At 39.9% G+C, this 13,738-nt stretch overlaps 1 protein-coding gene across 1 annotated transcript in view; it reads right to left on the bottom strand.

Moving 5' to 3' along the window:
- Positions 1-325: 325 nt before the first annotated feature.
- Positions 326-13,738, bottom strand: part of LOC122869265 (carbonic anhydrase-related protein 10-like) — a 98,408-nt gene continuing 84,995 nt past the window's right edge. Inside the window, exons 7-9 of the mRNA XM_044182083.1 lie at positions 13,279-13,433; positions 8,986-9,160; positions 326-2,774 (exon numbers count right to left, since the gene is read on the bottom strand). Coding sequence (XP_044038018.1) covers positions 2,752-2,774; positions 8,986-9,160; positions 13,279-13,433 — 353 coding nt within the window. The 3' untranslated portion in view covers positions 326-2,751. The remainder of the gene's footprint in view (positions 2,775-8,985; positions 9,161-13,278; positions 13,434-13,738) is intronic.

The following is a 13,738-nucleotide window of genomic DNA, read 5'->3' on the forward strand; positions in this document are numbered from 1 at the left end:
GCTCATAACCTCCTGTAATATTACAGTGTGTTGTTTTTTTACACTTTTTTTTTTTTATTAAACAAAAAAGATATAATATGTTCATTTGTGAGCTTTAGAGGTGCTGGTAGACATATTTTGACTTTGGAGAGCCAGGCTAGCATTTATTTTTGTCCAAAAAGGTATGAATTTCCACGGAAATCCAGTTAAATCCAAACTCTACAGTACCACTCAAAGTGGAGTTTTATTTCAGGCAACCCCAAAAGAAATGACATAATGTTCATAGTTGTTGGTATAGTTTGTGCATTTCTGAACTACATGTGATCACACTGATCTCCACCCTCAGTTCCATCCATCTATTTATTAGTTACATTTTGAAAGTCAAACAAAGAAAAAGACCCAGCTTTGTTCCCGTCATGAGATACAACATCACAGCAAACTGAAAAAAATCAAGCTAATGACCAATGGTGCGTTGGTGTTGATCCACGATGTCCGTACATAATATGCGCACTGTAGGTCACCCATTTTGCAACTTTAAAGTGTCACTTTGAAATTCCACATGCTCACTGAGGTCTTCATGGGTTCACTCAGTTACATGTAACTGAGACCTGACCAGAAACCCAAGTCAGGCCAGGTTCAGATTTCATTCAGGGACTCAGGTCTGTGTGTCTCTCCATCAGCTCTGACCACGTGGTTCGTGGACCCGTGAAGACCTGTACTGTGAACAACTGCTGCTACCTGCGATCTATTAGTGAAAGGTACCCTGTGGAGTTTCTGACCACTAGTAGCGCTATAGAGCACCTTTTCGATGAGTGGGTCCACGTTTTGTTTGTTTTGTGCACTCACGTGTACGAGCATGGGCAAGCGCAGGAGGCAACACTCATTCCTGCCAGTGGATGCGTCAAGAAACGCAGCAATCGGCCAGCAAAGGCAGCAAAGACGAAGCAAACATGGATGTAAACAATGCAGGTTTCAAAATATTCCCAAAAAAAAAAAAAAAAAAAAAAAAAAACGGTTTTGCAGATGTTTGTTAGACCTCAAGGGTCAGAAACACTGAATGTATACACAACTTTTGTTTACAAGAAAACTCCACAGGGCACCTTTAATATTTTGATGATTTTTGCATCTTGAAATTGGATGATTGCTTTGACTGATTCATTGACTTTATGTGATCAATACTTTCCTTTCAACAATGGTAGTTTTAATCATCAACATGATTTCATGTGGCTTAAATCTTATTTTGAAATGAGTCCTTTAAATTATACTGTAGCGCTTTGCTGCTGCTGGCTAACATGAACATCAGTTTCACCTTGCTTTGCTCTGGTTAAATCGGACTCACTGTTTCATGTCCAGTTGACCGTTCACTGAGCCCCGTCCCCCTTTAGTCACCCGTTGCCATGCCTGTCAAGCTTTCTGTTCTCGCATGGCACAGAGCGGATGCTCCAGCCATGAACAGGTATCTTTCTAACACAATCTGTAAAAAAAAAAAGTGGTTAGCTAATGACACGCCCCTCGGCTAGGTTAACACTAGGTTACTTCTGTAGGTAGAAAGTTAAGCTAGTTAGCTGGGCATGCTAACGATTGCAGTTTACGCTACAGCAGATAAACACAATTGAATCCATTCCTTACACTTTTCTATTGTGCTCTTGTGTTTTTTGGTTTTGTCAAGGTGATAAAAAGAAGAGTATCTGTTACTACAGCTCTTCAACATGTGGACAAATTCAAAACTTGACAGGCCTGCTGTGCCTCGTTATGGTTGCTAAGCTCTGACTGGACAATCGCTGCTCGGGCAACCGTTCAATTTGGCCAGGAGAGGCTTTGCAGAATTAGTCCTTTAGTATAAACAATTTTGATTGAACATTTTTGGTGAGTGTGCTAGCTTGCTGTAGTTGCAGAGGGGAGGGCTCCCTTTGATGTTGCTGTGCAAAGCAGGAACCTGATGCGAGCTGAATTCTGTCACCACTTTTTAATAAAATACCTTGAAGACAAGTGAACTTTTGTAAAATCATGCAAAATGAGTGACCTATCTCTATCCAGTCTCCAGTGACTCCATCTGTTCAGGTCTGTAAAATGTCAGAGTTGCAGTCTCTCCTTCTGTTTCTCCCCCCTTCAGCTATGTAACCTAATTCACACATTTCACATTCTCTTTGAAAATTACAGTCTTTAGTTACTATTTGATATCAGAAGCAGCAGATTTTTATACCACAGCTGAGTGTTTCTTTGTTGCCGGGGGTTCAGGCCATCAATGGAAATGTAAGAATTCCTCCAGTCAGTGGATGATTTTCATAACTGCCTTCTGGAGCCACGATTTGAATGTGGACAAGCGACGATCACAGGCAAACAGCGTACTGTAGACTTTAGATAACATCCATCCCTCTGAAAACCAGCCAAAGAAAATGATTGAGAGTCTTTACATCTCCAGTCCTTGTGAGTTAATACAACAAATAAAAACACGGTACAGTGTAGACATCAGAGTCCTTATGCTCGATTTCACATTGTGGACTCAAAGTCTGGTCTGTGCCCTCGCTGTGCTGGCCCACACAAGTTGTGATGAGATTGTAGATTTGAAGGAGACTAGCACAGAAGATTGTTTGGAGTTCGGTCAGTTGAGCTTAGCTGAGATCAGTTTAGTTAAGCTGTCCGTTCATTTCAGGTCAATCAGCAGGCTCGGTTGTTCTCGGGTTGGTTCAGTTCGTTTTGGCAGTGTGAAATAGACTTGAATGAATCCTGCCTCTGCTCTCGTGGTGCTGCAGCTTGACATCTTTTTATCTTCTACTTCAGGAGCCACTGATTCACTGAGGAAGAGAAGCGAAGGAGGAAAGGAGATAATTAGTACAGAAAGGATAAGCAGTGTGGAATAAAACAGAACAAAGGGATGCCTCAGGTTTCAAAAGTTGTGAAGAGAAAGACAAAGCGAGAAACAGAATGTGTGCATGAGAAAAGATAATGAGAGACAAAGTTTTGGGAGAAAAAAGACTAAAACTGTGTCCCAACTGAATACTATTTACTAACTCTAAGCAGGATATGAGTATGTAGTGCGTTCATGGTAGAAAAGTGATGAAATTATGTTAACCTCAACCAGTCAGTGCACAGGCTAAACACCATCCATTTTTGAGTGTGCTGTTGATAGACCCTATATTCCCACAATGCAATGCACTAAAAAAACACTGCTTTCTCTTCGTGAACTTTAATGCCATGCTAAAGTCGCAGTTGGATTGTTGCACATATTGCATAATTTCCTGCTGGTATAGAAGTATGTAGATTTTTTTGGATACTAACAGTGAAAATTGAATACTATGAAGATTAGGACTGTATAGAATTAGCATGTTTGTATGGATTTGGCCGACAGGTCCAGGAAATCCTTGATTTTGTTAAGTTTTCAAGTTTGATGTTGGCAGTAGCTTTCCAAAGTTGCTGTTAGATTTCTGTAAGTTAAGTCAAGTCATTGTTACTCATATGGCCCAAAATCACAAACCACAAATTTGCCTCCAGGGGTTTTTACAATCTGCACAGCATACAACACCCTCTATCCTCAGATCCTTAATTCAGATGTGAAAAAAATGGGAAAATGGAAGAAACCTCAGGAAGAGCAACAGAGGAGGGATCCGTCATGTGTCACGGCCCAAAGAACCCGCTGCTAACAATGTACCTAATAGAGAAAACAAGAAACAACTAGAGGGACTGGAAGTACAGAGTGGAAATCAATGGGTACGAGTAAGAGAAGAATAAACTAAAATAGAGAAGAGGAGAAATTCAGAGTGAATAAGCCTGTGAAGGAGCGAGAGAGAGATATAAAAAATAACTGCTGCCAAAAGAGAAATCCATTTGCTTATTTCCCACCAGGATCCTCAGCGAGTGTCTCCCTGCTTTCTGTCTCCCTCCATCTTCTCTCCCTCTCTCCTTCACCGTGGTCTTTAAGAGGCACTTCCCTCCTCTGTACCTGGGTGCTTCCAAACTTTGGCTCTGCATCAGTCATAATTTTATCTCAGCTCTCTGGCCTGCTGTTTCATCATCTGCCGTCATCACTTCCATTGAGAATGCAGTAATGTTCGACTGCTTTGCCTGCAAGTGAGTGTTAGCAACTGAACTGCCAGTACAGCTCAGGGCTACTGTAGGTTATTTCAGTGTTTGCAGTGTTCACAATGCAGATGGTTCCAATTAACCTTAGGCAAAATGTATAAGAACCGAGCGCTAGACAGGCTTTGTAATGTTCCCTTTGTGTCCAAGAAAAGATGTGCAACTCCACAAGGCTCATACACAAGTTATGATCCAACTGCCAAGTGGGATTAGTCCAGCTGTAGCTCTATGATAGGTCCCGTTGTTTAGGAATATGTTTTCTATGTCTGTATGTACTGAGCTATCATCTACATTTGCTGATGATTCAGCGGCTAACATCAGAGAGAAAGTCAAGTTGCCTAACATTACTATATCTTCCCCAGAAGAGATGAAGGCAGCTGATTAGAACCAAGATCACTTCGAAATGAGCTTGATATGTCCCAGTCTGGGACATATCAAGCTTATTTAAGTCTGGACAGTTTAAGAGACTTTATTCCTTACAATAAACTGCTGACTCCTATGATCTTAATAAAGTCCACTAGTTGGCTGGAGCAGGTTACAGTGTTGTAGAGGTTTAGCCTTTGTTGGTGGGTCCAGTTTTGTCTGCATGGAGCACTTTTATTGTTGATGTTTGGGGAGAGGTTTTTGTTTGTCTCTGTAACTTTTACTTGAGTACTGAACGTAAGTATAACTATAACTAAGTTATTTGTACTTGAGTTTTTCCATTTTATGCAAATGTATGCTTCAATATTGTAGACTACGTTTTACTTTATCTGACAGCTTTAATTACTGGTTACTTGAGCTTTTACATACAAAACCTATAATGAGCTTATAAAACATTGATTTTACAGTAAATTACTCTTTTCAACAATATATAAAATCGTGGCTCCACCTCGACTTGCAAGTTATGGGCAAAAAAACATCCTTATGTTGTTATTTATTGACAGTTATACACTCAAACACTCTGCTAATCTGTCAGAACTTAATTGACAGTGGCAACGTAAGCAAAAACACCCACATCTAAATGGACTGTACAGTCTACACAGCGCCTTTCCCAACTATTCAAAGCACTTCAACTACATATCACATTCACACTAAGTGCTCATCAGTCCAAAGTAACTAATCATTCATACACACTCAGGGGTTCAGTGTCCAAAGACACTTTGACAGGTGGGCTGGGGGAAGCCGGGATCAAACCGCCAACCTTCCAATTGGTGGACGACCCGCTCTACCACTAAGCCACAGTCTGTCATCTGTCATCACATTTGGAGACGTGTGACTCTCTCTGATCAGCAGACTACTTTGTTCTTCATGTAAAGCAGTATTGATACTGCTGATACTGATTATCCTGAAATAAAATAAATTCTCTAAACATCAGCTTTTTTCCCAAATGAGCCACCCACCCATTTCAAACCAGTGAAGAAGAGCTCAGACAGTACAGAAAAAAAAAAACATACAGAAAATCTCACACGTGAAATAACAAAAACAGTTCGAACTTGCCGAAGATGTTGTGTTCATGCAGGACTCCACTGCTCAGATGCTGATTTAGAAAACATGTTTTCAGGGCCTTTGAATGTTAACACATCAGTAATACGATTCGCATAATATAATATGTAATAATAAAACACTGACCATGGGTGCTTTTTACTTTTGATCATTTAAGCAAATTTTGCCGATAATACTTGTGCACTATTATTTAAGTAAAGTTTTAAAATGCAAGACTTTTATTCAAGGGTAACCCTGTGGAGGTTTCTTGTAAACAGAATTTGACAAATAAATCTTATCTCTAGGTCCACTTACTAGCTTTTTCCTGAGCTTTAAATCGCATCTCACGATCTTCCTCAGTGGATGAAATTTGCTCAGATATTTTTGTTCTTTTGGTTAAACTACTGTTTCCAACGTCAAGAATTAACTTATAAGAGTACTCCACAGATTTAGCATTGCACTCTTTTTACATTGTCGGACTCCCAGTGGACAGTTTTTTAAAAAAAGGATCAAAACTGATGCAGCAGAACAGCCCGGTCTCATTCCCAGGACGCCACGTTACTCCACATAACTTCCTAACTACCTAACATAGACTGTGTATATAGATGGACGACGCGTCTCCACTTCCTCCCCATAGTCTGTAATGAAGCCAAAATATCCCAGATACCTAGGATCTTGCAGCCATCTTGTGCTTTTGACGTCATTTGGAGCCAGAGTCTGGGCAGTAGTGATCAGAGTTGGAGCCGCGGTATCGAGGTCCCGCCCATACACCCGGCCGACTCAATCGCGAGCAGAGCTCAGCTGTCAATCGTGATGTGAAACCCAGTTTTTATAGCATCAAATAACTAACTAAAGAAAAACGAACACTGAAACATTCATCAGCACGATAAGAACTACCTAAACTGACAGAAAAAAATCTTTGGGAAAAATGTATTTGACGTGTACTTTTTTTACTTTTACTACGTATTTAGTTTGGACCATGTCCCATGGAGGGGACGGGGTTTATGACCTACACTACAGCCAGCCAGTAGGGGGCGTCCATCTTTATATACAGTCTATGCCACCTAACCAACCGCTAAAGGGCACCTTGTGCGTCTGTAGGAGACGCAGAGGGGCATTGACAAAACGAACCAGATATACTTTTTATAACTGTGGCATTGACAGGCAGATCTGTTAGCAGACCAGAGAATTCAGTTTTAAAGAGCCTTGAACACAAAAACACATGATGATTACTGTCACATCTCACATTAAATAATCTAATAATACTGCAACCCTGCTGTTATTTAATTTATTTATTTTATTTGTAAGAGATCATCATTATTATTATTATTGTTGTTGTTGTTATTTTATATATTATTCTCCCCTTCTCTGCCCAAAGACTTTTAATGTCAGAGAGTCAGCTTGGACAGAGAGAGGAAGAGGTGCAGAGACAGTGGATGATGACGCAGAGAATCAGACAGATTAAATGTGCATTTAAGAATAGATGGACTGCTCTGGACTGCAGGAAATGATAACAATTGACTTTATGGGAAAATAGGGCTAATTTAAGACATTTACTTTAGAATGGGTATGCTGCCGTAGCCAGAACCTGCGATAAAACTGAACATTTTGATTCATTTCATTTTCTGCCTGTGTTCTTTTCATAAAGTCTAATACTGTTGGCTCACAGTGGTTTCAGACATTTCTACGACACTGTGTTCTCTCTGCTCTTTGACCGTGAATACAGAAACTCCTGCTGGGGCTCTGTATTGTAACAAGTCATTATCAAAGGGAAGCAGAGGCCGCGGAATCCATTTGATGTTGTGGAGAGCACACTAGGCTTGGCTGGATCGATAACAAAGATATTTGGAGAACACAGAGCACTGAGAGGATACGAGGACCCCCACACACTCTGTGTAACGCTTCCATGTTTGTTGTCTGTGTGTGTGTGTGTGTGTGTGTGTGATGTACCAGCTTTCTCTTTGACGCCAACCACCTCACCTATGCACTCCCAGTTTTAAATCCGTACAAATAGACAATACACTCCCACACATATACATCTTTTTATTTTCATATGTGTCTCACCCTTCGTTTGCTCACAGGAGATCTCCCTCTCTGTTTCATTCTCTATTTTTGCATTCTCAAGACACCGCTGACATGGAGCCATGCTCAGCCAACCATCCTTCCCCGCTCCAGGCAACTTTAATGATCAGCTGTATACTTATAAGGACCTTCCACTGATTTCTCTCTGTCGCTCACTACAAACCTAAGCCTATTTCAGATTCAGACCTTAAGGATTACACATAAATATTTATTTATCTATATAATATATAATAATATTATTTATAATAATAACAATAATATTTTATTTATCTTGTCCTCAGTTATCACATTTAATGGGACTCGCCATTGTAATTAATGCACACCCTCCTGTCTTCTGATGGCAGTGAAAGGCAACATAAAAGTCTAAGTGCAGAATGAGTTCTGCTCATTTCCTGCATTTCCTCTCTGTTTTACATCACTGGTGTTTTTAACCTTTTAATACATTAGGAGATATTTGCTCTTGTCACAGTGGTATATATTTCAATTCAATACTTTCACATGTAGTTTTTGAGCATTACATCAAAGAAGAAGATCCATTTTCTGATGCATAAACAGCATAAACTTTATTTTCAGTTTTATCTAACAGACTTTAGCTGACAGACTTTGGTTTGTCTGGATTTGATTGTGTGAATATTTGCACTATTTGCAATATTTGTCATACAGTGCTTATAGAAAGGTTTTTTTTTTGCCTTACAACATTTAATTAAAGCAGACTTAATGTGGCTTTTTTGACATTGATCAACAGAAAAATGCCCTTTCATGTCAAAGACACACGTAAACCATCACTGGTGCAGTCACGTAATTAATTAAATGGAGATCACCTGTATGTAGTCAAGGGGTTGAAATGTATTATAGTTAATACTTATCATACATGTATTTTGTATTTTATATTTGTAATTACGAACAAATTACAGTTTTTTGTGAGTTTTTAAACCTGATTCAGATATTTAAATTCTGCAATTTGACTAAAATCTTGGCTATGGGCCTGGTTAGCACATCAGGTATTGTTGGAAATGTGCAAATTTGAGAAGTACGCTGTATTTAGACAGACATTATCATTATGTGAAAAAAATGTAGCCCTCATTCATATCAAAGGGACCACTTTATCCCATTGAAATGAAATGAGCAGGCATGATGATTAGTTAGAATCCAGATGATTCTAACGTTGGTTAATTCTACTGTTTACCTTGAGACTGTTGCAATGCAGGATAAAATACTTTTAACTTTCCAGAGTTGTAAAATCCAGTTTCATAGTAAAAAAAAAAAAAAAAAAAAGCAAAATCATACTTGGCATTCATATCTGACAGAATAGAATATTTTATTTATTCATGCAGAAACAACACCGCTACTCCCTTCCCGTCTCTCTCCCCTCCTCCATGTTACCTCTGTACTGTGGGCGAAGGGCGCGGTTGTTGGGGCAGTCGCGGCCCTGCTTGCTGAAGTTGATATTGGTTCGGATGCAGCGCTGCAGCAGAGGCTGGGTGGGCCGGGTGTTGTCACTCATACTTAGGAAGATCTTGTAGGGCTCGTTCTGGCTGAGGAGGCGCAGGGAGTGCATCTGTGGAGGATAAGTGGGGTGGTAAAGGAGAACGGGTTGAGGATGAGATTGGTAGACTTTATATGACTTGAGTTTGTGCGGTTTAATTCACATTCACATAAACACAATTCGATTCAGCTCAGTTCAGTTAGGTCAGTTGGTTACCTCCCCCAAGCCCGAGTGTCGAAGTCATTAAAGTGAATTGTATAGTTCCTCTAATGGCCACTGGATGCTGTATCCAGGGAGTGTGGCAAAAAGGGAAGTCTCAACTTCCCCTTTGAAATACAAATCAAATCAATACTTTATTTGCAGCGAGGCACAGTCTTTATTACTTTACTTTTTTTGCATATTTTTGGCATTGTTGGCAAATATCCCCACTTCTCCCAACTGACCATTTGCTAAGCCTCGCCAACTTTAGTTATTGTTGTAATGCCTGTTAAGCCATCCGTTCAAGCACAGCACATATGCAGTTTACAATGATAACGGTGGCAGATTTACCACTCAAAATTCTTAGTAATGTTTGAGACAATGGATTGTTGATTTCAGACAGTGGCAGACAAAAGCAGCTTCTCATTACTAGCTGATGATTGACAATTACGTCGACTGAAATGACAACTGTTGCCGGTCCAACTATTATGAGTATGATAAGGAAAAAAAATTTAAGATTGGACTGTTATTAACATAACCCTTTTTAGCTAAGCACATAGTTGAACAAGCAAAACAGAGGTTAGATTTATGCAGATATACAGTAGATTACTAACTAACCAATGTTTTTGGGTAACTTTACACTATCCCTGGAGTTTTGCTGAAGTGTAAACTTATCCCAAATCAAATATAGACAGAAAGAGCTGCACCTAAATTCTGATCAAATCTAGTCTATTGTGAATGGGGCTTTTTTAATGTAGCCTTTAACCACACAAAATGTATTAAGCTAATGACTTGCTCCTTGGCCTCAGAATTAGTTGTGTCCTGAGTGTTAACGCTGGGTTAGTGTAGGTAGTAAGCTAGTTAGCTGGACATGCTAACATTTGAAACTTCCATTAGAGCAGATGAACACACTGTTTATTAATTAACCTTTGTGTCCAGGGGGCACCCTAATTAGATCCCAGACCACCTCAACTGGCTCCTTTCAATGTGAAGGATATCAGAGCTGATGACCACAGGTGAGGGTTGGAACATATATTGACTGAAGAGCTTGGCCTTCATGCTCATGACATCCTTATACAACGGCAACGTTACTGCAGATGCTGCACCGATCTGACTGTGGATCTCACTCTTACCCTCACCTGTGAGCAAGACTCTGATATACTCCTTGACTTGAGGTAGCAACTCATTCCCAACCTGAAGGGGGTACTGCACCGTTTTCCTTCAGAGTACCATGGCTTTAGACTTGCTGACTCTTATCCCAGCTAATTTATATTTGGCTGCAAAGTATCCCAGTGCATGATGGAGGTCACGGACTGATGAAGCCAGCAGAGTTGCATCATCCGCAAAAAGCAGAGTTGCAATCCTGATGCCACCAAACTAGGCTCTATGAAAATCACAGACAATGCCTGTTAGCTAGAGCAACAATAATGTCAAAGTAATTTTCAATGAATACACAGAAACTATATTTATTTTTCATTTTATTTAGCTTCAAGACTACACATGCTACCTACGGGTACCTTGTCAGCTTTGTGGCTCCGAACTGTAGTTGGGAGACCGCTAGTTTTTTAGGCTAGTTCAATTTGCTTCAACTATTGTGTAAAGTGCCATATACTAGTGTGCAATGTTCACAGCCAGAAACAGGTAGTTTGTTTGAAATGCAATTGTTTCTTTTTTTCTTTTAAAATGTGTTGAAAATGGCAAACATTACAAATCTTCAGTAATTCTTGTGTGGAATTAAAATAGTTTTGTGCCAAATTATGATTATAGCATATATTTATTATTAACAAAAAACTACTGATTCTGATACAGGTCATTTTTTAACTAGTTGTGGAAGAGTGTGGGTTCTAATGACCTAGCATCTAAGGGTTAACAGAGTACTCTGCAGATTTAGCATTGCACTCCTATAACATTGTCGAACTCACGATAGACAGTTAAAAAAGCGATTAAAATCATTGCAGAAGAACCAACAATATCGTCTTTTTCATTCTTCTTCCTTGTCAAAACCAGACGCTTCAGGCAATTTATCAAACTTCACACAGACCCCTTTTGAGAAACGAAAGGCTTTAAGAAACCTTTTTCACATATGCAGTAGTACTCTGAAGACCTGTAAACAGATTTGTGAAATCAGTGAAGTTCCCCTTTAACAAATTAAAACCTATATGTATCACTAAAGTCAGTGAAGAAGGAGAGAGGAGAGAAGAAAGAGGGATGAAGATATGGACAGTGAAAGGGAGGAAGGATAAAAGTCCAAGAAAGTAAGAGGGTGGAGCAAAAACTATAATGAAAAAAACCCCCAGATAAAATAGAAAAGTAAAAGAGGGATAAAAGATAAACTTTGGAAGCATTAAGGGGACTATATTAAAATGATAATATAATGAAATGATGGTGGGGACAGAATAGGCGTGAAGTGGGAGAGGAGCGAGAGGGAGGTCAGGCATCAGTCAGTGCCCATCTGAGCGGGCAAAAAAACACCTCGGTAACGTTACTGTATTCCCTGTCGTCACACTGGCCTCCGTCGGTCTTGGAGGCTGTGTTCACTGGGAGGCTGCTGAGCCTGATTCGGTTACCCACTCAGTTTGCTCCAGTTCTGGAGCAGATTTCGGCGCCACTCCATGCCAGCATTCCCTGGTGGGTCCCCCCCGCTCCTCCTCCTGGTGGTCCAAAGCTCCTATGCTAGTAGTGTAAACAACACACACCACCGGTGCTCCAAGCTCCCTGCCTGGGCAGAGTCCGCCCAGGTCGGTAGGTAGAACTGGTAAATGTTAATGAACAAAGTCACTGAATGAGGAAGTGACGTCCTAACTGAAGACCCACCTTGATGAGAGGACTGACATATTTCTTTTCAAATGTTGACCCCAAAAGAACATGGTGACATGTAAACGTAAATGAAAGACTGGGGTGCTGTTTCACTTATTGCATTTCAATACTGCCCACTGTACAGCAGGGTACGACTTTGAAAATTAAATGTAAAACAGATTTTCCATTTTCATTTTAATATGGTCATAAAACACCCATACCAGTATGTTCAATTTATTTATATAGCACCAATTCATAACAGAAGTTATCTCATTGGACTTGTTCTATAGAGCAGGTCTAGACCGTACTCTTTATAATATTTATGTGGAAATGGAAATGAAAATTAGATTATTGCATTTTCATTTTTACTCAAATAACACATACATATGTGGAAAATTATAATGCTATTGCGGAATTACATTTTCATTTCCAAGTTTACATTATCATTTTAATATAGTCCCCTTAATGCTTCCATAAGAAATGGCAAGAAAATGGAATGAAGAAGAAATAGGAAGAGAGATTAGAGAGGGTTGACAGACAAGTGAGAACAAAGGATGGGGGTGTTAGCAGGAGTAAATAAAGTGAGAGTACATGGCAGATGGTGTGTGGGAGTTGATTACATTGATGCATGCAGGTGAGTGCTGAGCTGGATTGTAATGTGTTGCACTTTGACGTTGAGCTTCTTGATTTGAAGAGCTGGGGTTTGAATCTGATCTATCCAGCTTCTCTTCAGTGACACAAAAAGGCTTTCTGGTCAGAACCCAGCTACAACATGAAATGTAGATTTATGACTGTCACTGTAACTGCATGCAGATGATGATATGTTTTACATCACCTACTAAATCTACTCCATTCATACTGTTTAAAAAAGATACAGATGAAGAAGGAGAAAGTTTTAATTTAGATCTTGGGACTATCTGAGAGGCAAAAGTGGGTGCAATTTAACATTTGGATGGTTCTGTGTCCTCTGTATATATGCACTGCATTTCATTACATTACTGTTTAAACACAGCTTCTTTTCTCTAAACCACTTAGGGAAAAGTAGATGCTTTCAGTTACAGGTTATGAAGTCATAATTTGCAATTCAAAGCTGTTTGCGCCCTGTGCAAGGATATTAGAAATTACATTTCTTTCCCAATCAACAGAATGCGTGTCATTTTTCCCATGTCACATTTACTTATCCTACACTCACGGACCTGCATCTGTGTCACGTAGACAGGCTTGTTAATGAGTATCCACGTGGACGTCTCATAGCAGGGAGGGATGGTGATGGAGCCCTCGTAGGTGATGTAACGCGTGGTGTCAGGGTAAAGGTCAGCTATGTTCAGGCCCATCAATAAGAATGCATCATCTAGAGAGAGAGAAGAAGAGAGAGAGTGTTAAGGTGTGATGTGTGAAAGTGCGTTATATTCAGACCCATTAACAGGAACGCACTGTCAAAGGAAAAAATAGGAGCAATGAATACGTGTATGTGCGTGTGTTTTATGTAAAGCACTGCATCAGGTTATGAATCTATGTTTGGACCAATTAATAGGAATGATTTGCCTGAGAAAAAACATAAACGTTGGAGCAGAGAGAGTGTGTGTGTTCCCACAATCACATCATGGGGACTCACATCCCATTTATGAACAAACTGCTGGTTTCCACAGGCTGAAC

This window comes from Siniperca chuatsi, linkage group LG21, assembly GCF_020085105.1.
Source record: "Siniperca chuatsi isolate FFG_IHB_CAS linkage group LG21, ASM2008510v1, whole genome shotgun sequence".
In the NCBI taxonomy this organism is placed as follows: domain Eukaryota; kingdom Metazoa; phylum Chordata; class Actinopteri; order Centrarchiformes; family Sinipercidae; genus Siniperca; species Siniperca chuatsi.